This window comes from Microtus pennsylvanicus, chromosome 8 (assembly GCF_037038515.1).
Source record: "Microtus pennsylvanicus isolate mMicPen1 chromosome 8, mMicPen1.hap1, whole genome shotgun sequence".
NCBI classification, from domain to species: domain Eukaryota; kingdom Metazoa; phylum Chordata; class Mammalia; order Rodentia; family Cricetidae; genus Microtus; species Microtus pennsylvanicus.
The window spans coordinates 28,860,221-28,886,268 of record NC_134586.1 but is presented as its reverse complement, the minus strand read 5'-3'; the positions used below and the strand labels follow the sequence as shown (position 1 = coordinate 28,886,268).

General features: G+C 42.2%; 1 protein-coding gene across 1 annotated transcript in view; it reads right to left on the bottom strand.

The window, feature by feature from the left end:
- Window positions 1–2,452: 2,452 nt before the first annotated feature.
- Window positions 2,453–26,048, bottom strand: part of Bms1 (BMS1 ribosome biogenesis factor) — a 35,673-nt gene continuing 12,077 nt past the window's right edge. Inside the window, exons 9-23 of the mRNA XM_075983018.1 lie at window positions 25,570–25,709; window positions 22,870–23,630; window positions 22,614–22,715; window positions 21,105–21,262; window positions 15,540–15,621; window positions 13,496–13,569; window positions 12,836–13,012; window positions 9,313–9,501; window positions 9,056–9,236; window positions 8,827–8,885; window positions 7,696–7,818; window positions 6,638–6,785; window positions 6,148–6,323; window positions 3,434–3,595; window positions 2,453–2,964 (exon numbers count right to left, since the gene is read on the bottom strand). Of these exons, the coding sequence (XP_075839133.1) occupies window positions 2,734–2,964; window positions 3,434–3,595; window positions 6,148–6,323; window positions 6,638–6,785; window positions 7,696–7,818; window positions 8,827–8,885; window positions 9,056–9,236; window positions 9,313–9,501; window positions 12,836–13,012; window positions 13,496–13,569; window positions 15,540–15,621; window positions 21,105–21,262; window positions 22,614–22,715; window positions 22,870–23,630; window positions 25,570–25,709 (2,763 nt within the window). The 3' untranslated portion in view covers window positions 2,453–2,733. The remainder of the gene's footprint in view (window positions 2,965–3,433; window positions 3,596–6,147; window positions 6,324–6,637; window positions 6,786–7,695; window positions 7,819–8,826; window positions 8,886–9,055; window positions 9,237–9,312; window positions 9,502–12,835; window positions 13,013–13,495; window positions 13,570–15,539; window positions 15,622–21,104; window positions 21,263–22,613; window positions 22,716–22,869; window positions 23,631–25,569; window positions 25,710–26,048) is intronic.

The following is a 26,048-nucleotide window of genomic DNA, read 5'->3' as shown; positions in this document are numbered from 1 at the left end:
AATGGTGCTGGAATAACAGGATGTCAGCATGGAGAAGATTGCAAATCGATCCATCTCTGGCACCCTGCACAAAACTCAAGTTCAAGTGGATCAAAGACCTCAACATAAATCTAGATACACTGAACCTGATAGAAGAGAAAATGGGAAATAATCTCGAAAGTATTGGCACAGGAGACAACTTCCTGAACAGAATCCCAACAGCACAGGCACTAAGATCAACAATAGATGGGACTTCCTGAATCTGAAGTTTCTGTAAGGCAAAAGACACCGTCAATAGGACAAAACGGCAGCCTATAGAATGGGGAAAGATCTTCACCAACCCCACATTTGTCAGAGGATTGATTTCCAAAATACATAAAGAACTTAAGAAACTAGATACCAACAAACCAAATAATCCAATTAAAAAATGGGGTACAGATCTAAACACAGAATTCTCAATAGAAGAATCTCAAATAACCAAGAAATATTTATGATGTTCAACATCCCTTAGCATCAGTAAAATGAAATGAAAATGAAAATCAAAACAACTCTGAGATTCCATTTTACAGCTACCAGAATGGCTAAGATCAAAAACACAAGTGACAGCTCAGGCTGGAGGGTTTGGGAAGCAAGGGGAACACTCCTCCACTGCTGGTGGGAGCACCAACGTGCACTCTTGGGCATATACCCAAAGAATGCCCAATCATACCGTGAGGACACTTGCTCATCTATGTTCATAGCAGCTTTACTTGTAATAGCCAGAACCTTGAAACACCTAGATGTCCCTCAACCAAGGAACAGATAAGGAAAATGTGGTACATTCACACAACGGAGTATTACTAAGCTGTTAAAAACAAAGACACCAGGAAATCTGAAGGCAAATGGATGGAACTAGAAAACATGGCATGTACTCACTCATAAGTGGATACTAGCTGTAAAATAAAGGACGACTATGCTACAATCCACAGACCCAGAGAGACTAGGTAACGAGGGCTCATGGGAGGAAACCCAGAACTCCCTGGGAATGGGAAACAGAAGGGATTTCATGAGAGGGCTGAGGGCTGGTGGGGGGTGGGAACATGAGCGAGCGGGGGGGGGGGGGGGTGTGTGGAGGGAAAGAATACTGAAAGAGACTACTGGAAAGGGGGTGGCATCTTGGGGTCAGGTAAAAACCTTGCACAAGGGATCTCTCAGGAATCTACAAGGATGACCCTAGCTAAGACACTAAGCAATAGCCGATACATAGTCTGAACTGGATATCTCATGTGCCTAACCCAATTGTCATCAGAAAGGTATCATCCAGCAACTGACGGGAACAGATCCACAGTCAAACATTAGGAGGGAGTTCGGGGAATCCTGTAGAAGAGGACAATGGATTGTAGGAGCCAGAGGGTCAAGGACACCACAAGAAAACTCATAGAATCAACTAACCTGGGCTCCTAGGGGCTCACAGAGACTGAAGCGACAACCAGGGAGCCTGCGTGGGGCTGACCTAGGCCCCCTGCATATGTGTTACAGTTGTGTAGCTTGGGACTCCTAACAGTGCGAACAGTTAGCTGTCTCCAACTCTTACAGGCTTTTGGGACCCTACTTCCCATACTGGGTCGCCTTGCTCAGCCTTAATACATGCAACTTGATATGTCATACTTTGTTGATACCCATGGAAGACCTGGTCTTTCCTGAAGAGAAATGGAGGAGAAGAGGATTAAGGGGTGGGAACAGAGGGGGAATGGAGTGAGGGACTAGGAGGAGGGAGGGGAAACTTCAGCAGGGGTGTAAAATAAATAAATTTATCTTTTTTTTTTATTTTTTTGAGACAGGGTTTCTCCGTAGCTTTTGGTTCCTGTCCTGGAATTAGCTCTTGTAGACCAGGCTGGCCTTGAACTCAGAGATCCGCCTGCCTCTGCCTCCCGAGTGCTGGGATTAAAGGCGTGCGCTACCACCGCCCGGCAATAAATTTATCTTAAAAAATAAAACAAATATAGTCACGTGTAACGCATGAGGATCATCTAAGCCAGGTGCACAATCCCCTGGCTTAAAGCATTTTAAAAGCATGATGCTCGGAGCATACCTTTAATTCCAGCTCTCAGGATGCAGATGCAGGCTGTGGATCTCTGTGAGTTCAAGGCCAGCTTGGTTTACAAAGTAAGTTCCAGGATAGCCAGAGAGACCCTAGCTCAAAAACACCAAAACCAAAACCAAAAGTACTTACTTTACCTAGCTACTATACTAACCAATGAAATAAAACATGAAATTTTTATTACTATCCACTAGGAACAGTAATAAAAAAGAGTTTTTAAAAAATTAATAAAAAAATTGCTTAGAACAATGCACTTTTCACACAGAATCCAAAAGCTTGAGTTACTATTTTCCTCCCCGGGACCCCCATGTAGACAGCAGAGTAAGCAGTTATTTCTCAGTTATTTCTAGCAAACTGTCATATACTGCCTTCAAATAAATCACTTGGCCAGCGTTAATGGGAAAATAGTTTAATACTTTTATATCACAAAATAAACCGAGACAGGGAGAAGCAGTGAGCTAATTCACGAGCCCTCGGTTCCCCTGATGTGGTGCCGTCTCACTGGACACTGGGAACAAGCACACACCCACCGGCAGGTTCTACTACAGTTCCTGTTGAAGGCAGAGTCAGGAGGACACATCTCAGTCTCCCGGGCTCACACCCTAATGTGTCCTAAGCACTGAAGTCACCATGGCTGCTGCTCTAGAGGACGGCCCCTCCGTTATGGAGACACTTCAGCTCTCCTTAGCTCTAGCTCCTTTCAGACTGGACTTCTGACTCCGTTTCTCCTTCTGACCCTGGATCGAGAAGAACTTCTTCCTCAGGTCCTTCAGCCGCCTCAGCTTTTCCTCTTCCTCCTTCTGCTTCATCTTCACGTGCTCCTTGTTGTGCAAGCTTCTCTGTTCTTTGGCGTTTTTCATTTTATGGTTGTGTACTGTGCTCAGAGCACCTAGCAGAGCCAGGACCTAACAAGACAAAAGATGGTGAGCACAAGCCAGCCGAAGCCTGCCTGTCACCTACATGATCAGGACCTCACCATACCGACTGCTGGTATCAAATGAGATTCAATCCCAAATGGAAACTGAGTGAAAATTCATCTTGACTTGCATGGGGATGTAGGTTTGTATGCATTTGACACAACCAATATGATAAAACAATCCACATTTACCACTGTATGGAATCATATGCAGCTAGCTGCTGAGTGGTTCACCAGACAGGTGTCCCTATTCAAATATAGGCGGAATATGACTAACCAAGGATGTCAAACAGCCTCTGGGTTTCCCCCCCAATTTCCAGGTCAGGGGCCTTGCATCAGTCTGGCCCTTACGCTTTCCCAGTGAAGACTCAGAACACAGTGGAAATGACAAGCGTGCTGCCCAAAGCACTACTTTCATATCTAAGCACAATGAGAAATAAGTCCCTCTCTGACAGTACCTTCCTCTCGTGAGGTTCACGTATGACAGCCGGTCTCTGCTTGTCCCTTGGCACTTTGCCTGCCTTTGCTTGGATCTTGGGCTTGTTCTTAAATGGCAGAGCCTTCTGCAAGGCTTTCGGAATGTGCAGTGAATTAAAATGTTTCTTTTGTCTCAGGATTGGCTGAAAAGGAAAAAATTAAACTGAGACTAACTTATATATAAAAAAAAGTATAACTTATACGTACTTAAAACTGTACCTAAGATCTTTTCTACACACTAGCCACATTACCATCTGCTGACTACCAGAAATCAGGATTCAATCACCCATCCAATGTGGACAGCTTCAACGGGCATCTACACAGCTAGGCAAAACAAAGAGTACACACATCACAGCCACAGGTCTCCTGAAAAGCCAACAGGCCTACTTGAACAGAGCAGAGCTACGGGTCTTCAACAGAACATAAGAGATTCAAAGTATCTCAGCAGAGAACTTGGGTTTTCTCTTTGGGAATCTGGGGTGGTTCTCTAGCATAACAAGGAGAGTCTAGATCTCATTGCGACTGTCAACTTCTCTTCCTCATCAGTCAAAGTTGAACTTAATTCTGACAGAAGGACAGTAGACAGCACACAAGGCACAATCTAGACACTGAATTCTATGCTCAAATGAAATATTCTGACCTGGATATGTAACCACTCCAGAGATCACTGTAAACAGAGTTCTGCAGGAGCCACGCAAAGGTGAGAGGCAGTGTGCAGGGAACATCTCTGCTGGGCTTCTATTTCTCTAAGATATCACCCACAGTGTCTTTCAGAAGAACCCTGGCTACAGAACTCAAACTTTCAGATTTAAAGAACTTGAATAAGCCTTCTCCAAAAAGGGGTAAACAGGACAGGATGGGATAAGAGGCCCCACCTGTAGCTGAGGAGCTACTGACATTTGGTGGCTACTAGAGAGAGAAAGTAGTTGTTTTGGGGGTACAGTCAATGGCAGAGGACAGCCTAGACCCACATGAATTCAGTAGGCTGTTCTTTAAAAATAAAGAAGAGGACATGAAGGTGGGGGGGGGGGCTAGGAGGAAGAGGTCGGGGGTATCTGTGGGTGGATATGATCACGACATACACATATACATATACGCATATTGCTGTGGAATATTTAACTATGCAAAGATGTGTTGCTGTCTTATCTTGCCTGCCTAAGGCACCTGACTGGTGTAATAAAAAGCTGAATGGACTACAGTGAGAGGGAAGGTATAGTGGGACTTCTGGGCAGGGAGAGTAAGTAGGAGGAATTTAGGCTCAGGGAAGAAAGAAAACGAGACATCCAGTCAGACATGGAGAAAACCGGAAAGGAGGACACACAGAGTGAACGGTAAAAATCACTGCGGCAAAACGCTGATGACTAGAAACAGGAAAACTAATTTAAAAGAGCTAGTGGGACAAGCCTAAGCTAAGGCTGAGCTTTCATTACTAAGTCTTCGTGTCTTTCCTGGGAGCTGGGAGCAGACCAAAGGAAATTCTAACTACAGCATATACTCACACATATAATTATATTTATATAACTTATGTAATATAAATGCACGTGCATTGCCAAAGAATAAATTAAACAGTCTTTAGAAACTTGTATTACTAGGCTATAGTAACGAAAATAGAAACAGACTATTAGTATGGAAGGGAGAGCCCAGAAATGACTCCAGATCCATGTGGTCAACTATGCAAAGGCAAGCAAGGACACAAGATAACCTTGTCAAAAAACTTGACTGTATCTCATTGAAAGTATAAAAGTAAGTTTTTAATCCTACAGCTAAATCAGTTCAAAATGGCTCAATGTTAGACCCAAACCTTAAATGTTTTCCAGGAGAAAATTGCTTATATTTTTTCTGGGTGTCACACCAGAAAGAAACAAAACCCCAAAGGGAAATGACATCAAAGTAAAAGGCTTCTGCACCCACCACAGAACAATCTACAAAATGTAAAAGCTAAACAGGAAAAGAATATTTGTGAGCTGCCTACCTGAAAGGGGTTAGGACAGGGCTTAAAAAGGGCTCTCACAAGCAAACCACACAAAACAAATAAGCAGGGCCAGGAACCAGTTCAGTCTAACAATGATAATAGTGTCAATGGGTGAAAGCCCCGCCCCCCAGCCCCCAGAAGCTCCTCCAAAACAACCTATCTAAAACCATTGGAAAAACACCTGAGCAAGCATTTCTCCTAAGGAAACAAAATGAGTGATGAGAACAGGGAGACAGGGGTGAGAAGATACAAAATGACAGAAATGCAGGACCAGTGTGACAATGCCCAGAGCAGAAGAGATCTGATACACACAAGAACCATGGTTCATACAAGTGTTTCATGTTTGAGATTTTTGTAAAGTATCTGAGCACGGGGATGAAATGGTAAAATGTTCATCTGCTTCACCCACGCAAATCCACACGCACCTCACAATGTCATTGATAATTCTCATTACAATTTTACAAAATATTTTAATTTCATTTCCAATTCTGAGAAAACCACTGGCACCATTTTTCTGTGTTCTTCCCCCAAAACAGCAAACAAATATATAATTGTTCAAATCAGATTCAGCACCTGACTTTATAATTGAAAATACAAGTCATATAAATAGGTCATTACAGGGTTGATATTTGGTTTGATCTCTGGTGCCATAAGAACTAAAATAGTACAAATAAAGCCCCTGAGTGATGCTGCTAGAACACAGACACAAAGGCCCTTCCTTACCTTATAGAGTGAGTCCTTGTTTGGCTTCAGTTTGATGCCATGGGCAAGCCTCAGCTGATATGTTGTCCGCATCCCTGACCAGGTGTCTTTCTCACCCACGGGTTTCAGCAAAGATGTTACAGGGTTATAGAAGGCCGGAATGGAGACAGGATACCAAGTCCGCATGAAAACAATATCTAAAAGAAGTTTCCAAAGGTCTGTATCCATCTCGAGTGATACACATACATGTGCACACCCCAAGTCGCCCCAACATCTCTACCTGATTAAACGTATTGGAAAAAGAACTTAGCCAATTAAACTCCTGCTAACTACCCCAAGGCTGTGGGTGTGAGCCCAGCAAGTACAAACACAGTGTGGACACTCCAACTGGACAGGGCTGGAGCTGACAGGCCTGGAGATCAAAACTCCTTCTAATCAATACCAGCGAGAGTCAGTAACAAACCAGTAACAAACAGCAGTGTCCTCAGCACAGGGGACAAAGGAGTCTTACCACTCATTAGCAACTTGTCCTCAAAGGTGGCCCTGAATGCCCCTTCTGGAGCCCGGAGCGCTTTCTTGATTTGTCCCCTTATTCCACTGACAGTTCGAATGACCGCACCTTCAAATTTGGCTACTTCCAAGGCAGAGTTAAACATTCCCTAAATGCAACAAAATAAAAACATATATATACATTACCATTTATATCACTGGTTAAAAAACAAAAATCAATTCACTAAACGTGAAATTACTAACATCAAAAAGTATGCTACTCAACTTTATTTTCACGGAAATAAACTCTACAAGAGCAAAGAGGTAATTTATGGGTGTGAAGTGGCCTAGCCAGCCTCAGCATCCTCTTCTGTGCAGGCTTCACAGGCACTCTACCACTGTACCTCCCTCTGTACAAGCACTGAGCTCACCGCCTGCCCTCACGATCTTATTCCGAATGAAGCTTCCCACCTGCCCTCTCTGAGCCTGTGAAGCTAAGTGCACAGTCTGCTGAAATCTTGCCGTTTGCTGCAAACTGCTTTGTACTTTCTACTCAACAATCAGACAAATGTAATATTTTCTTTCCCCTCACTAATGCAGCTTTAAAGTAATAAGTGAGTCTGTGTTGGTTCTGGGATAGTCTCACAGCTATAGTTACTAAGTATTCCTGACTTTAAGTGCAGTACAAATCAATAAAAATTATATATATATATATATTTGATATATATATCAAAAGTCAAGATTTCAAACAGTTTCCTAAAAACTCTAAACTTGCACTTTAAAGTACAGGAAAATCTGCTATCTAACCCCACTTCATGACTCCCAGTCAAAACAAATGCACATCTAGACGCTGTCTAACAGGACCTTCATGCTTGTGGATGATGTGTAGGACCCACAGACGAACTTGTAGCTAGACTTCAGCTTCTACCCCAAAGATAGCCCATTACAAACATAAAATTATCTCAAAACCTGAGAAGAAAAACCACATTGGAAATACTGCTAGCTCTAAATATTCTAGGTAATAAAAGAACATTCTATTCTTTCTTTAACAATATATAACTTGTTAAAGGATATACAGACCTTAATAAATGAAGTATTCTTGAATATTTTAAAAGGAAAACCAGTTAGCTTTAATTTCTTCACAATTTTTATGGATTTATCCAGGTCAAGGACAACTCCAGTCGCAGCAATCCGAAAGTCAGGCTAAAAAGAACAACAAAAATTTGAAAATAATAATATAAAAAGAAAAATTACAATTATCTGATGTAATAATACCAAATTTTCATTCACATAAACGGCTACAAAGACAGAATTTCATTTCTTTTCTTAGTAGGTACTTATTTACAGTTTTGTTTGCTGTAGAAACAGTCTAATGCGCCTGGGCTCACCAACTCTGTGGCACAGGATGTCCTAGAATGCTGCCTCCACCTCCCTGGCTGTAAACCAGGATTTTAAGGATGCTAAGTCACTGCTGCTAACTTGAATATGCTCCTGAGAGTGATTTCATAGTAACGGTTTCACAACAACAATCAACTCAGAAAAGGAAAAGGCAAATTCAGTTGCAACATTTAAAAATGAGATTTTGGACCTCTAGGTAGACTGCCTATTTATTACTCTTTTTTCTCATATGTTATGTAGAGCCAATAAACGAAGCTTGTTTTCTGCCCAGTCAAAGACAACTGTGAGCAGTTTGTCCACATCACTACTAAGGGACAGCACCATGCTTAAAGGGTTACAATGGATTCATAAAACGTGCTGCAATAATTAGTATCCAGTGAACACAATTACAGACTTTTTAAGTAAGCTCAAACAAGGCACTAAATTATACAGTGATGTCAGTGCCATTATGATTCTCCCTCTCTCATGACTCCCACACTCTACCTAGGAAAGCCAGGCAGGGCGATTCACACCAGGAATTCCGACATTCAGATGGCTGAGGTTTGCGAGTTCTAGGCCAGTCTGGGCTACATATCAAGACCTTCTTAGAAAGAAAAGCGGGGAGGGAGGGAGTAAGAGAGGGAGGGAGGGAAGGAGGAAGGTAGAGAAATAAGAAAGGAAGGAGAAAGAGGGAGGGAGGACAAAGGCTGAGGAAGACGCAGGGCAAGGAGAAACATATCAAAAGTGGTTGATTTTCAACTTAGCTTCATGAATTCAGTTCACAGTCTCTAGTTCATTTGACTGACTGATGAAGAATGCATCTCTGATACTTACCATTGCACCACTGACAGACTGTATTGCCAAAAATCCAGTTCCTTGTGGGGTGATAGGACCTTAAAGAAAACAGAAAAGAAAATATAATAGACCACACATTTTACTCCAACCCCTTTTCTCAAATAAACAAATCTTTGAAGTTGGGCTTTCGTGACAAGCGGAGAACATACAGCAATATATAACCCTAAATGGCAAAAACTGATCCTATATTATTATAATCACAATTTACCCCAGAAAGTTGCTCCACAATGCATGTGCTGTGGGGTGTATTTTAGAAGCCTCTGTCTGCCATTGTGGTCTTCAATATAGTACAGTGGGATTGTCTGAAACCTCCTCCATCCTACAGAAAAAATAATTGGATCTCGAGACTTGAGGATTTTCTTATACCAGCGATGTTTCTTGAGGCGCATCTAGAGACATAAACATTCAATAAAACAGTGTACATCCAAATAACCTGTCTCCAAGCCTGCAGCAAAAAGCACCTACCTGCACATATCCCACAGTGCCCTCACTATTGCCCAAACCACCCAGAATAATTGGGTAGTGTGGGTCGAAGTTCTGCACGAATTCACAGGGGATGTTTTCAATCTCAATTCGAACATACATTCCAGGTCGAAAACCCTCATATTGAACTCTGGTTTCATCTTCTTGGTCTTCAAATTCAGCATGGTTAAGCTACAGATGAGAAAAGGGACCAGAACAGAAGCACAATGAACCCACACCACCAGTATTCTTAGTCAACATTAAGATTAAATTTTTAAAAATACAAAGGAATCATGGACACAACAATTTAGGTTTTTATTGTAATAAAAAGCCATATCCTCTTCAACTCTAAAATATTTACAACTTTAAGATATTTTCCAACTGTATTTTCTGTTGCTCCAAGTCACAGCCACTAACTCCAAAAGGATCTCTGAATGGTGCTCAGCAAATGGTGTTGGGCTATACTCTAACTCTCCTGGCTCTCTGGCAATCATTTTATATAACTTTGTTCATCATCAGTCTTAGGACAGCCAATCCATTGTCCCTTATCCTCATTCTAGCTGTTTCTGCTTCCAGACAGCTATGTTCTGGTGTTTGTACCCACACAGGCTTTTATTATGACTCTGCACTGTGGGTTAAGGACAAGTAACAACGTGGCAAAATAATTTCTTTTTAACAAGATCTGTGTATTCAAGACAAGCCTCAGTCTTCTGAGTGCATGGTTTATTAAGGTTGCACACTGCACTTGTATTGACATGTGTCTGTGACCCAGCATGCACAGGGGGCAACAGTCTACAGATTATTAAATCACATCTCTATTCAAGGGCAAACTTTCGGTTCCCAAAAGAACTTTTTTTTTCTCATTTTTTCAAAATCCTTTGAGTCCTCTTTCTTCACCAACTATTGCTCCATTTCTCTGCTTCACTTTGAACAAAATTCCATGTTTCCTCTGAGTCAGTCTCCAGACCAGCAGCTGCTTGTCTTGTAGCCGCCTTCACCTACCATTGTTTGAAAGCATTTGCCAGTCACCACAGACCTCTGCCATGCCTTATCCAGTGGTTGTTCCGTCCCTAGCAATAAGAACTGAAGTATATTCTGTATATAAATGTTGGCTTTTGGCACACCTGCTCTTTGAAATCTCCGTCTCTTGGCCACTCTTCAGCCTATGCCCCATCTCTCCACTCAACTGTTCTCCCTCTCTTGCTAATTTCCCTAGCTACCTTATGGCTTGAAGGAGCTTGAGTCCTGCGCGTCAAGGCCCTGATTGAACTTAACACTGTTTGTGTGAGCATCATCACTAACCTAACCAGTTATCAAAGCTACACTACCTAGAGGCTTCCTACCTTACCATGAAAACTGACCTGTTCAGGAATTTCCAGGTGAGCTTCCACTCACTCTCTACTCCTACATATAGTCCACCAGAAAACCTACCGATCCATCCTTTGGAAAAAATTACATTTAGACCTCACCTACACTGCCATCTCCACCCAAACTGAACTACCTTGCTCCCTGCATCCCTTCAAAAGGGAGAGATCATGACTGTCTTTTTCTGCCTAAAACCTTCCCTAAGCCCCACACCACTCAGGAAAACATGAAGTTCTGTATAACTGCCCACAAGGTTTTAAATTCTGGGGCTAGAGAGATGGCTCAGTGGGTAAGAACACTGGCTACTCTTCCAGAGGTACTGAGTCCAGTTCCCAGAAACCACATGGTGGCTCACAACCATCTGTAATGAGATCTGGCGCCCTCTTCTGGCCTGCAGGCACACATGCAGACAGAACACTATATTCTTAGTAAACTTGAAAAACAAAAAAATTTTAAATTGCAAATGGCTTGAACTAGAGACTACAAAGATTATCTCTGTATTGTTTAGTCACTCCTGTAAAAAAGTCAATACAGACTGGAAACCACTAATTTATGACTACCAGGAGACACTTCTTCACACCGGAGTCTCTACCCTTCCAATCTTAGGATGTGCTGAAGTGAGAGGCAGAGACACTTTCTCTGACCAGATGAAGGTCTAGGTGAGCAAAGCTTGCCAACCACATTTTCAAGTTCAAAGGAATTCTCAGTGCTTCCACCAACAAAGTGTGACTCAAACACTCCATCAACTGTGCACAGCTTTGTGTCTTTTGTGTCTGCTTCTGGTGAAATCACCGCCCACCATGGCCATAAGCAGGAGCACCCCCACTTCTCCTTCTGCATGCACTCCTCTCCCATCTGCATCCGCCTTGACATGTAATACCATCTGAACAACCAAGATGTGTCGAAACTCCCCCAGAAAGAACTTTGTGCACATAAGTCAAACAAACCATTCAGCTACTTGTTCAAAGCATTAAGTGATCAGAATTTGAACCTAGGCTTGTTCCGTACATCAATATGTCAGTGCCAAGAGATGCAGTCAGCACCACTACCAGCAGCCTTTAGGGATCTCCACTCAGGTAAACCAGACCCTTAGGAACTTCAGGGCAATTGGAGAGAGGCTAAGTTACAGCTTGCCAGGTAATAAGAGAGACAGGCAGTGTGCAGCTACAAGTCAAGGTGTGGACTTCTTGAGAGTGACTCTTCCTTAGCTGTCCTTATAATGAGAGGTAACTTTCTGCATCTTTGTAAGCTATATTTTTTTAAAGTATGTAATTTACAAGGTATCAAGCTTAAAAACTAAAGTTTATTTAAGTGAAATATATATAAGCTGGTTTATTTACTCATCTTAAAGTGCCTTCTTTAGTGGGCTGGGGAGATGGCTCAGTAAGAATGCTTGCTATGTGCAGGCATGAGGACCTAGTTTGGACCCCCAGAACACACATAAAAAGTAGGCATGGCTATGCATGCCTACAACCTCAGCTCTGTGGTAGGTGGAAATGGGGAGCTTGGGGGTCTACCAGCAGTGCTCCAGCAGGGTTCAGCAGGAAATCTGTCTCAAAGGACGACAGTAGACAGCAACGGAGCATGGCAGATGTCCTCTTTTAGCTACACAGATGCTCAGAGGCGTGCATTCACACACACATACACAGAAAAACAACTTTCCTTTGTAAATGAAATTTTAGGTGGTTTTTATGTGATGCACTGTTTAGATTTAGAAATGAGTTCAGAGAAGAGTGCTAACATGTTTAAATCCAAGGCCACAAACAATTTGGCCTGAAAAAAATTATAGTTTGAGGATTTTTAACATTCTTGAAGTGTTATCTTTGTAGGCGGTTCTGATTTTTCAACTGTGTTGGTGTTTCTTGTACAAAATATAAACTAGATCCCAGAATAAGTACCTCTCTTCTCACGTTCCCTTAACTTTTCTATCCTGCCTCAACGGCATGAGTTCCTTGGAAGCAGGGACCATGTCTCAGTCATCACCGCTTGCCAAGTATGTGGGGCTTGGTACAAGGTGGTGCTGATGAGAAGAGAAGGCAATCAAGGTCTGAAGAATCCCATCACACAATTCCAATCTGGGCTCAAAGTCAAAGGAAAATGAGGAGCAGGCCAGTAGGTGGCGCTGCCTTGGCAGGCGGTCAAGGACTGCCTGCTTTCTTACCTGGGCTTGCCTCTGCATTTCACCCTTAAGATCATCGAAATATGTGCTTTCTCCCCCATCGTACTCCGCATCAAACAGCTCCTTCAACTTCCTCTTCTTATTCAGGTGCTTTTTCTTGGCACTTTCCTCCTCATCTGGGTCATTTTCTTCCTTAATGTCTTCTTCTGTATCTTCACTCTTAAATTTCCAGATTAAAAAGTATTGAGAAGCTTAGGGAGAACTTTCTTTAAACAAAGCAGATTTTTATAGTGTTTGAGCTTACAAATTCTTTGATATGACTATCATGACCAAACAGACTTTGGCGCTGATCTGGGTGTGGCAAATTGCACGAGAGAAGTGTCCCCCAGCTAGATGCTCCAAGACACTGTTCAAACTACTATCTGGAAGAACAAGGAACTTTTTTTTTTAAATTGTGCTTTTATCATTGAATGTTGGCAAAAGAAAGACAAATAAAAAGCATGAGCTTGACAGATGACTACAGCAAGGAGGAGGGCTGACAGTGGCAGCATCCATACGCTGTACAAATGAACTGTTGCTCATCTGCCACTCTCTAGGAAGCTCTCTATCCATGACAGGGGAGTCAAGATCTACATTGCCCAAAGCAGACCCCATAAGACACACTGACCGCATCAAGCTGGCAGAGCTACATCAAAGCCATACCTGAGTATCCGGACCTGGTTTTCCTTTGTGCACGTCCCCGGTTTCTAGGTCTTCGAAGTCCCCATAGAGCTCCTCTGAAAAAGAACATTTCCATGTCTGTCTGTGACACTAGCACCGCCCAGCCTGGCCAACCCTGTGCCTGCAATCCAAACCTCATTTCTGGTGTTTCCATCACTATACATGAGTCCTAACTTACATGGACTTACATGTAGGAAAAGTAAACAGATCTGAGACTTAAACCTCACTTATCTCTCACGTCAAAGTAATGGACACTGTATAATTGCAGCCAGGAAGGTCAGCTCCAAAACATTTCAAAGAATGAGTGAAGAGACAGCCTGATAGCAGCCCATGTGAAGTGTCTCAGAGAAGACAACACAACAGAGGGCACCGTGCCTGGGGAAAGCTAAGACAATGTAAGTACAGAACCTGGAACAAAACTGGAGCTCAAAACAATGTGGAGCTCATAGGAAGAGTTCATTAATTCATCTATTTGCTCATTGTAGAGCTCTGGGTTCTGTTACAGGCTTTCCTCTTTAAAATACACAAGTTAAGAATGCCTTTGGGAGGTTGACATTTACTGTTATTAAGATATATTCACATAACAGATAGAAAGCCCTTATTTATAATAAAAACAATTTAAGTATATAACTAGAACTGTGTTGGAAATTTACACACTAAAAAAAAATCAATAAAATATAACAGGGCTAGTGACACAGCCCAGTAAGCAGAGGGGCCCACTGCCAAGCCTGAAGACCTGAGACCAGTCCCTAGGACCCCCAGCTCCTGCAGGCTGTCTTCTGTCTCCACACACATGCTAGCCATGTAAGAGTTTTATGATGTCACCAGGGGGCACAAAAGGAACATCAGCAGACACTGCTTTCTTTCACAAAAGCTTTCTGTAACACTGGGTCCAGCACACCTGACAACCCCTTCTGGCCTTCAGGGGCACCCGGCACACACATGGTGTACATACACGCAGGCAAAATATTTATACAACGAAAACTAAGAATACATTTATAAAAATTTCTAAATAAAATCTAAACTCCAGCCCAAAATTTATATATAATACTCAAAGCTGAATGAAAGCAATAAAACAGATGCTAAGGTACCCTGCTTATGGACACTAGAACAAAATGACCTTCAGGATAAAAATGGTAACTGTGGACTACAAAAGGTGATCCAAGAGTTATCTGAAAATCATGCTCGCTCTCTCTCTCTCTCGCTCTCTCTCTCTCTCGCTCTCTCTCTCTCTCTCTCTCTCTCTCTCTCTCTCTCTCTCTGTGTGTGTGTGTGTGTGTGTGTGTGTGTGTGTGTGTGTGTGTGTGTGTGTTGTGGGATACCGGGAATGAACTCAAGGCCTCTGTATCTTAGATGAGAACTCTATTACTGAGGATGTATTCCAGGCCTTTTCCATTATGAGTAGGAGGAGAGATCTCAAAATGTTAACAGATCTTTTATGTACAGCAGACTTTTAGTATTATATGTCCTTTCTAAAACTTTCTGCTATTGGTATGTACCTTTTACTTCAAAATTTCCATGACTATTACATTCACTAAAACAAACATGTTGAGGACAACCCCCACCCACATAAATACATTTATTTATAACAAAACCTGTAGGAGGTTTCTCACTTTCCTTTAAAGTCCCCATAGAGCAAATGTGCGGGTCTTATGTCAGTTCCCCACAGCACTCACAGCGGACTAAACTTCAACCTGACGATAGCATTAAAGAAAACATGAAGGTAAGAATGGCTGCTGGTAAAGTCCTTGTACTTGCAAATTCAAAGACCTAAGTTCTCTCCCCAGAATTCATGTAAACAAAACCAAGTGTCTGGCAAACCCAGTTAAAGAGGCGGATCCCTGGGTCTTGCTGGGCAGCCAGCCTAACATACTTAGTGAGCTCAGGGAAATGAGAGATCAGGACTCGAGCCGGCAGTGCCTGAGGAAGGACCACCACCTGAGAAATGATACCTACGGTGGCTGTTGCTGCTTCAGAGGTGTGTGCACGCTCAGACATACAAAGGAAATATGCAGCCCTTACTTACCATCTGCTGCTAAGATCTTGGCGGCATCTTTCTCATCTTCCCATTTCCCCGTCACAAAGCAATCTCTGATACTGTTCATAACCTTACACAGAAAAACCAGCACTTAGTTGACTTACACAAAACTATTTTTGAGAAATAAAGACCAGACAACAATTGCCTCTAAATATTTCTCAGGACACTTCAAACTGGCCCTGTAATCCTAGTACATACCTAGCATCCCAGCACCAGGGTTGTTGAGGCAGAATATTCAAGCTCAGTCTAAACCATACAGTGAGCTCTTAGTCAGCTTAGAATACAGAGACTGTCTCAAAAATTAATAAGAAAGGAAATACATACTTTTGTGGATACATTCATTTTACATAAGTATGTGAGATAATTCCTACAGAGTAACAGAAAAATATATGCAACTTATGTATAGAAGGGACATGTACCCAGAATATACAAACTGATAAGGGGCATATTCTCAGAAAACATAAACAGCTCATAATTAAATGTGCAAATCTTCAAAACAGGCGAACAGTATGAACAGGTATAAAGATAAATAAACAGCAATCACCTGAAATGATGCTTGACAGAATTAACTATCTAAGAAATGCAAATCAATACCATGACGTGACACATTTCACACCTTCTAATGTGACTAAAACCAAAAAAAGGACAAAAATAACTCTTAAAGATGTAAATAAACTAGAACCCACAAATAACGCTGGTGGGAATGAAAAATTGCACAACTGCTTTTTAAAACAATGGATACTGGTGTAGGAGGGTCTTCTGTCTATGCGTTACTTTCATTGGTTAAATAAAGAAGCTGCCTTGGCCTTTTGATAGGCCAGCCCTTAGGTGGGTGGAGTAGACAGAACAGAATTCTGGGAGGAAGAAGGCAGTGTGGCAGACGCCATGGCTCTCCTCGCCGAGATGGACACTGGTTAGACTCATGCTGGTAAGCCACAGTCAAGTGGCAGGACAGATTATTAGAAATGGGTTAGATCAGTATGTGAGAGTTAGCTAATATGAGGCTAGAAATAATGGGCCAGGGAGCAATTTAATTAATACAGATCTCTGTGTGATTATTTCGGGAGTTAAGCGGCCAGGTGCCAGGAACACAGCCCGCCGCTCCCTTTTACTACAGGATACTATGAGGGAAAAACTTACTTTCTCTAATCTTATCGCCAGTAACTAACATATTGTCCTGATACAGTTTTGTATATAACACTGAGATTAACAAGATAAGCAATTACATGATTTTTCTAATTTTGTTCCCTCAGATTCAACCAAGGACTAATTCTCTAGAAGGAATGTAGTTAAAGATACAAATAGATAAAGAACATGAAATTGAGGAGAGACAGTGCAGGGTGGATATGATCAAAATACATTGTATACATACAGAAAATTATCAAAACATAAATATTATATCAGGTTCCCTAGCCACTTTTCCTGGGAAAATGACTTCTTCCCCTTCCCCACTCTTCTGCCAACAAGCAACCATGTGCAAAAAGAACAAGCCTAGGTCTAGACCTGAACCACATCACCTAGTAAGTCTGTTCTTCCCTTTGCCATCTGTGCAGACTAGTTAGCTCTATGTCTGCTTGACACAAGTCATTTGGGAAGAGGGAGCGTCAATCGAGAAAATGCCCATAAGCCAGTATTACATTTTTTGAATTGATAATCGATATGGGAGGGTCCAGCTCACTGTGGGCAGTGCCACCCCTGGGCTGGTGGTCCTGGGTGCTATAAGAAAGAATGCTGAGCAAGCCATGGGGAGCAAGTCACCAGGTAATACTCCTCTTCCGTCTCTTCATCAGTTCCTACTTCCACGTTCCTGCCTTGAGCTCTCGCCCTGACTGTCTGGATATGATGAACTGTGAACTTGAAGAAATAAACCCTTCCTCCCAAGCTGTTTTTGATCACATGTTTTACCCCAGCAATAGAAATCCTAGTTAAGACACCACTACAACACTCTCCTGTCATTACTTGCAAATACAAAGGCCAGTTCTAGAGCAACATCCACACACCCTCTTTGTTACTGAGACACCTCTGCTGAGTAAGTCACTTCCTTCATCTCCCACCCGCCTGCATTCATTCCCCCTTCATAAATAAAAGCAAAACAACAACAAAAACCAGTTACCATATCCACACCCACAAGCCTAGCTCCAGATCCATTGAACCTGCTTTCTTCAAGAGCCATCCTTGACTGGTGAGACACTCCTTTCCTCTCCAATCTTTCCATCTGCCATTGCCATCGCTGCACCCACCAGCCTAGCCCTAGACCACAGGGAGCCATCTTTATGTGGTCTAACACACAGCTCATGCACTAGTTTTGTGTGACCTGACTCAGGCCATACATCTGCACTGGCCCAACCCAGGGAAGACCAGATTTTCACTTTCAGACATACAACCAAACAAAGAAGTCCACATGCCCAGGTCAAATCCCCACAGCCAGCAAAAATAACATGAATGGCCATGACAGCATATTTCCCATCAAACCCAGTAGTCTTACTGAAGTGTTCTCTATTGAGAACTACCTACGTGAACCCCAGGACACAATTTAAAAGCACAAGCATAAACTTTATCAAAAAAGTCAAGAAATTTAAAGGCATCATCAAATACATCATCAAATACATTCATTCCCTACGAGGGGAATGAGAAACACCCGAGTGATGTCCAAGAAAATACAAATACATGGATGAATAAAATGATGAAGATAATTCACAATCTGAAAGCCGAATTCAATAAAGAGAAACACTGAAGTGAACACATGTTGAAATGAAGATGGAATTAAAAAACCTCAATATCCTGATTAGAAAACTGCAGGGAAAGTCTGGCGAGTGAATGAATCAAGCAGAAGGCAGAATATCAGGACTCCAAGGTAAAGAAGAGACTCCGGATGAAAGAAGCAAAGAAAATAAAATAATATTGAAGCACAGGAAAGGAACATTCAGGAAATGTGGGACACTATCAAAAGACCAATCTTTTAATTATAGGCAAAAGTGAGGCAGAAGAATCCCAGGTCTTCAACAAGACCACAGAAGCAAACTTCCCCCAAATTAAGGAAGGACACACCCATATAGACATCGGAAGCACAAGGAACACCATACAAAGCCAGAAAAGAAACACCCCACAGCATATCATAGCAAAGACACTAAAGATACAGAACAAATAAAAAATCTTGGAAGCTGCCAGGGAAAAAACACAAGTCACATATAAAGGAAAGCCCTTCAGAAAACCCCTGTTTTCTGAAGTCCCAGGAAGGACTTCTCAGAGATGACCTCTCATTTCTGGAGCATGCACTCTAAGCTCTAAAGCCACGGCTACCAACCAAGGTCATGTACTTGGCAAATTATCTGCTGTAGGTAAGAAAGAAACGAATTTTCCATGATCCATACCTTAAAAAATTAATTTCTAACAACAAAAAAATGCTCGACAGAATACTGGAAGCAAGACTCCAAATGAAGAGAAGAACAAACACAGCCAAGAGACTTAGGAAGGAAACAAAGCTAAAATTAATGAAATACAAAGTACAACGAAGAACACAAATTAGCAGGAAAAAAAAGCAACAAACTGACTTCAATACACACACACACACACATACACACACATCTTTTAAATAATAACTCTATTCAATTTCCTGAACTCTTTAACCAAAAGACACAGGTTAGCTGAATGGATTAAGAAACAAAACCCAGGGGGCTGGAGAGATGGCTCAGCGGTTAAAAGCATTGCCTGCTCTTCCAGAGGTCCTGAGTTCAATTCCCAGCAACCACATGGTGGCTCACAACCATCTGTAATGAGATCTGGTGCCCTCTTCTGGCCTTCAAGCATACACACAGAAAGAATATTGCATACATAATAAATAAATAAATAAATAAATATTTAATAAGAAAAAAAAAAGAAACAAAACCCAGGGGTCTAAACAGTTGGTTCAGCAGTGAAGAGCACTGGCTACTCCTTTAGAGGACCCAGGTTCAAGTTTCGGCACCCACATGACAGCTCACAGCTGTCTCTACCTCTAGTGCAGGGGATCTGACACCCTCACCCAGACATACATGAGGCAAAACATTAAGACACATAAAATAAAAAGTTAAAAACAAAACAAAACAAAACAAAATCCATTTATCAATCATCTTAGGAAACTCAGCTTTAACGACACCACCTTGAAGTGAAAGGTGGTTCTAAGAAAAAGAGATCAAGAAGTAGGCAGGCATGGCCATCCTAGTACCTGACAAAATATCTGACAAACTAAAACTAATCAGAATAGACAAAGAAGAACACTTCATTCTAATCAAGGAATCAATTAATCAGGAAAATTCCCATGCATCAAACTCTGCTGCGCCCAATGTGGCTCAGCAGCCACAGGAACAAGCACTGACTGGACTTCCAGAGAACCTGGGTTCGATTCCCAACACCCATACTGTGCCTCCTAAGGGTTCCCTGGGATCTGATGTTTGCTCACCTTCACAGGCACCAGGCCCACACAGAGACACATTGGCAGACAAAATATCCATAACACACAATTTTTTAAGTCTTAAATAAAAAAAGAAAACAAACTAATGACACAGATTAACACAAACCCAATTACTGTAGGTGATTTCAATACCCCACTTTCTCTAATAGATAAAAAATAACAGAGAAACCTCAGAATCAAACAGCTCTAACAGATATCGACAGACTGTTCCACCCAAATGCCAAACATATTTTACTCAGCAGCACATGGAAGCTTTTCTAAAACAGGCCACATACTTGATCACAAAACAAACCTTAACAAATACAACTCCATGTATTCTACCCAATATTACACAATAAAAGTTGATAGCAAAAAAATCCTCCAGAAAATGCATAAACTCTAAATGCATGGAGATTAAACATCTCATTACTGAGCAATGGATAGGTCAAAAAAGAAACAAAGATATTCATGGAACTAAACGACTATGAAAACAACACAACAAAACCTCTGGAGCACATAAAAAGCAGTTCTAGGAGAGAAGTTTAGAACCTTGAGCATCCATAAGGTCAGAAAATGGTTTGCAACTCAAGAAAAAAACAAACCAAACCCAAACCCAGCAGATGACAGGCAAGAAATAATAAAAATCAAAGCAGCAATTAACGAAATGGGAACAAAGAAAACAACACAAAGAATCAATGACTCTAAGGCTGGTTCACCAAGAAAAGCAAGGACAACAGAGTCTTGAACCAACTAACCAAAGGAAAGAAAAAGGAGACCCAAACTAATGAAATTAGAGATAAGCATCGAAACATGACAACAGATAACAAACAAGTTCAGAATATTTTAAGGGAACACTTTAAAAATCTGTACTCTGTTTAAGTTTGAAACTTGAAAGAAATGGATAAAGGATGAAAGTTAAAACAAGAGGAGGGGGGAAACCCCAAAAGGCAGCAATGCTTTCACACCAGTAGCGGAACATTTCCTTTCCTGTTCACAACACAAGGACGGAGTCAACTAAATTCAGAACCTGCTCCTGCTTGTGTGACAGAAACACGGATGTGGGGAAACAGTCAGTTAGAGAACAAGAAGCCAGGGCCAGATGTGCAACACTGACTCAGCCTTACCTCCTCTAAATCCCAGTCGTGAGGCGCCTCCACAAGGAACCGAGAGCAGTCCAGAGAGTCAGCCTTGTGCTTACACCCTCGGTCCGGCTGGCTGACACGGAACAGCCCTCCAAGCTCCTCTACGGTGTCTCCATCGTCGTCTTCATTATCCTCTGTCACTAAAGAGATCACCATAAAGGAAAGGTGAAAATAAAAACTTCAATCCTAGGACTCATTGCCCTGAACTAGTTAATATCTTAGAATTCAAGGAACTATAGTCCCTGCTCATTACAGACATGTTGTGTCCTGGCCCACTCACCCACAAAAAGTCAAAAGGCCAAAGAACTTCCCCTTAAAGTGTCTGGAAGACTTATCCTCTTGCAAAGCAGCAGCAAGAAAACTGGGGAGTGAAATACTGGAGGTTGGGGAAGGGAAGACATTTAAAAGAAGACATCTTACAGATCTTTTATGCAGAGCTCCCTTAGAACTTACTGTCACTAAATGTCTGCAGACAAAATCTACATGAAAATCAGTTCAGATCCCTCTCCAATTTTCTTATCACAGGATCAACTTATTTCTGTACTTTTTCCCAAAGAGAACTGATAAACAAGTTTAATAAACTATAAAAATTAGTGAATACAAGCAAAGAAAATACAGAGTTCTCATTCTTACGGGGGGGGGGGGGGAGGGGGTGAGGGGGTGTTTCAGCTTTCATAGGCAGAAATATGTTCCTAACATTAAATTTAACAAAATAAATCCCACGAAGGACTTTATAAGATGAGATAATGGACAATATTCTCATTAAAACTTTCATGCCAATTGAACAGCATAAGACCAATTTACGGTCCTTGTGACATGATTATAAACATCTGCCAAAGCCAGCAAAAGGCTCGGTAGGGGAGGATGCTCGGCATGCAAGTCTGGTGACCTGAGCTAGATCCTGGAAACCCATAAAAGGGTAGAAAGAGAGAACCAACTCCATACATTGTCCTCTAACCTTCACTCATATCCTTGGCACCGGTACTCTCCCATACCATAAATGTGCACAAACACACACACACACACACACACACACACCGGTACTCTCCCATACCATAAATGTGTGCACGCGCGCACACACACACACACACACACACACACACACACACCGGTACTCTCCCATACCATAAATGTGCACAAACACACACACACACACACACACACACACCGGTACTCTCCCATACCATAAATGTGTGCACGCGCGCACACACACACACACACACACACACACACACACACCGGTACTCTCCCATACCATAAATGTGCACAAACACACACACACACACCAGTACTCTCCCATACCATAAATGTGTGCACGCGCACACACACACACAATTTAAAATCTGTTTTTAAAATGGCTGGTAAATATATAATAGCCAGAAATAACAGATGTCAAAAGTATAATCCCAATCTTTGTATCAATGACCTCATTTCCTTTTCAGAAAATAATCGAAGACTTAAAACATTATGAGCTCTGGGCAGAGTTCTTACCTGTCCCATAAACCAGCTTTCGAAGATTTGGAGCTGCTTGTTGCTGCCTCAGAAAGGCCTCTGCTGCCTTCCTGGAAAGGTCTTCCTTCCACTTGAGGGCACCTGAAAGACCAACACCCAGTTATACCTGCTTACTGACCAGGGGTCACTCATTCATGACATATTCAGGTGGTTAACAACCCAAAGAGCAGACTGAAAATGTAAGCATCCTACAGGTAACAATGGTAAGGATGCGGGCGCTCTGTGGAGCATTTACCTGACGTTTCTACAGAGCTGCTGTTCTCTTCCTTGTGATCCTCTTCCTCTCCGAGTAAGTTTTCAATGTCACTGGCCTCATCAACCAGGCTCTCTGACTCGAGTTTCTGCCCCCTGTCCCCATGACGGCTTGCAGGCTTTCCCCCGACAATGCCTCTGCATCCTGAGTCTTCCTCCTCTGAACTCAGCTCGGAGGCTTCAGAGTCGTCTTCAGATGGACAAGCCTCTTCGGCTGTACAGTGGCCAGAGTCAGAAGTGGTGAGGGCTGCTTTTGTCACTAGGGAAGGCTTCTCTCCATCCAGACGGTGCCTCCACTGATGAGATGCTGACAGTCTTGCCCCACTGTTTCCTCCAACAGATTTGGAATCCCCATCGTCTCTCTCTCCTGCAGAAGAGTCTTCATCTTCACTGCTTTCGTCCGCTTCCTCTGCTGCCTCCTCTTCCCCAGAGCTCCTCTCGAGATCGTCATCGCTATCAGCAAACGCTGGCAAGTCCGCATCGCTGTCTTCTTCCTGCTCCTCGAGTTTTGGCCTTTTGCTTCCCCTAGCAGACATGTATTTACAGTTGGTGGTTTCAGCCCCGTCCTCTTCCCCTTCGTCGTCGTCGCTAGAGCCATTTTCCATTCGGTCACCTTCACACATTTCTTCATCATCCTCACTCTCTTCATCTCCAGACTCATCTTCCGTGTCCTCAAAAATGGCTTTCCGACGTACGCGACCAGTCTTTACGTCCAGTTGCTTTTCCTCTTTTGGCATCCACAGCCTGTATTTCAAATAAATAAAAGCTAATTCAAACTGTACAACAGTTAGTTATTCTAGAAATGTCAACCGACTGTGGAGAGGAATGAGAGGCTGAGGCAGGAGGGTTCAAGGTTCTAGTCTGCCTGAGCTATCATAGTAAGGTAAGACTACGTGGGCAACTTAGTAACTCAGTGAAACCCTGTCCCCAAAGAGATGTTTAGAGAAAAATGGACTGGGGAAGAGTTTGTTGGTAGAGCTCTGACCCAGACTGTGCGGGAGCCTGTGTGCACTCCTACATTACTGAAGGAACAGCACCGTCACTGTCCCAAAATGGTGACAAACCACTAACAAGAAAACTTACCTAGCTGCCTAAGGGCACGCTTGCAAAGCACTAACAGAACAAACAGAACCACGCCTATTTCAGGAAGACTATTTGAAAGGGAAATGAGTATTTAGTACATCTTCAAAAACTGACTCCAGGTCCAAAGGACAGTGCAAGCCTGGGTCACCCTGTTGTATCAGAGAGTACTATGCCTATGCTCACAGTTAATGGGGATAAGCCTAGAAGACACGGGAAACTCAACACTGAGGGTCACATCTGGGACCATGCAAGCATCAGAGGAAAATGGCAGTAATGGGATGGGAACAAAGTCCAGAGTCAGCAGTGATACAGAAAGCATCAGGAAGGGGAAGCGCTTGGTTAAAGAATGCCTACTGGCCAGAGTTCTGAACACAGCTCTGGGCACTGAGTTTGTAGAGCATGATGACACAGGCTGAGGAGACGCCTCAGGAGTTCAGAGCATTCACTGATCTCAGAGAAGACGTGGGTTCCATTAATTGGTACAGTATTATTGACATGGTAAAGTTATGAGATAAAATTAAAATTAAACAAAGCTATTCAATGTGCTACATTTAAAACTGTGACACCATCAATTATAAAAGACTACAGTATACCATAAGACAGTTCCTAAGTCAGAAACACAAATAACAAAACAATGACGATATAAAGAAAATGCTTAAATTATAAAGGTATTAATTAAGTGTATGTATGTGTGTGCCTACAGCGTTTATGTGTACCATGAGCACGTAGGTGGCCAAGCCAGTTAGAGGAGGTCAGAGGCATTTGCGAGGCAACAGATGTGGATGCTGGGCACTAAACCCAAGTCCTCTGCAGAAGCAGGATATGATGTTAATCACTGAGCAATCTCTCAAGCCCTGGGAATAATGACTGTTAAATTAACTCTTTAATTTTCAAGTTACCATGCTAAGCAATAATGCACAGTATAATAAATAATACTATACATAGTCTACCATTTTCAGAATGATTATAAGCCATGAGTAGAACAAAAATCAATGTTCAGCAAGCACCCACTAAGTACAATGGCACATAAGCTCCCAATCCAGGCTGAAAAATGAGCCACGTTAGTGGCTATCTACCATGGTGACAACAGTGTATGAAAGCCCTGCAGAGAGAAGGCATATGCCTTCAAATGGGGCCTAAATAAGCAGCTACACAGTGCTCGGGAATTTGTCACTAAAAGATAGCCAAGTGGGCTCCTAGAAAAATAAATGCAATCAATAGTAAAGTCTGTGTAATATTTGAGTAATATTCTGAATATTTCTGTTGAAAACAAGTCTTATATTTTACATGAGAAAATATGTAATGCTACATAAATGAAAAACTAACAAGAAGCAAAACCAAAGTAAACCAAAAAACCTGGGGTCAAATTCCATCAAAATAAAGACTGATGGTGGAATGGTAATGTAATTTCTACTTTAACTTTTTAAAATTAAAAATTAGGAAAGATCTAATAACATGGTTCATTGGATAAAGAAAGGCACTTGCTGCCAAGCCTGACTTTCTGAGTTTGATTCCTGGCACCGACACAGTAAACAGAGATGCACACACAAATGTTTAAAAAAAAAATTAAACAGAAAACTTAGAAAAATGGTAGACTTACCCTTCATTATCTATATCTTCTGACCCCAGAGGTTTGGAATCAGAAAAAAGTGTCACTCTGCTTGAAGCCATCTTGGCATCGATACTGGCATGGGTGGAGATGAGACTCTGGACCAGTTCATGCGTAGGGCCTGCTTCCTCCTGCCACAGCCAGGGAAAAGGTGCAAGTGAGGAAAGCACAGCACTCTGGAAACATGCTGGTTTCATCATTCCTCAAAATTACCCTAAACTTGGGCTAGAGACAGCTCTGCAGTCCCGACAGCATACTGCTCATGCAAAAGACCTGAGAGTTCAGTTCCCAGCACAGCACACACACCAGGAGGCCCACAGCTGCCTGTAACGCCAGCACCAATACTCTGTGGCCACCTGAACACACGCATGCATGTATGTACACAGACACACAGACACACAAATAATAAATACAATGGTATATTATTTGTGTTTTAACAAATAAAGCTTGCCTGAGGATCAGAGGGCAAA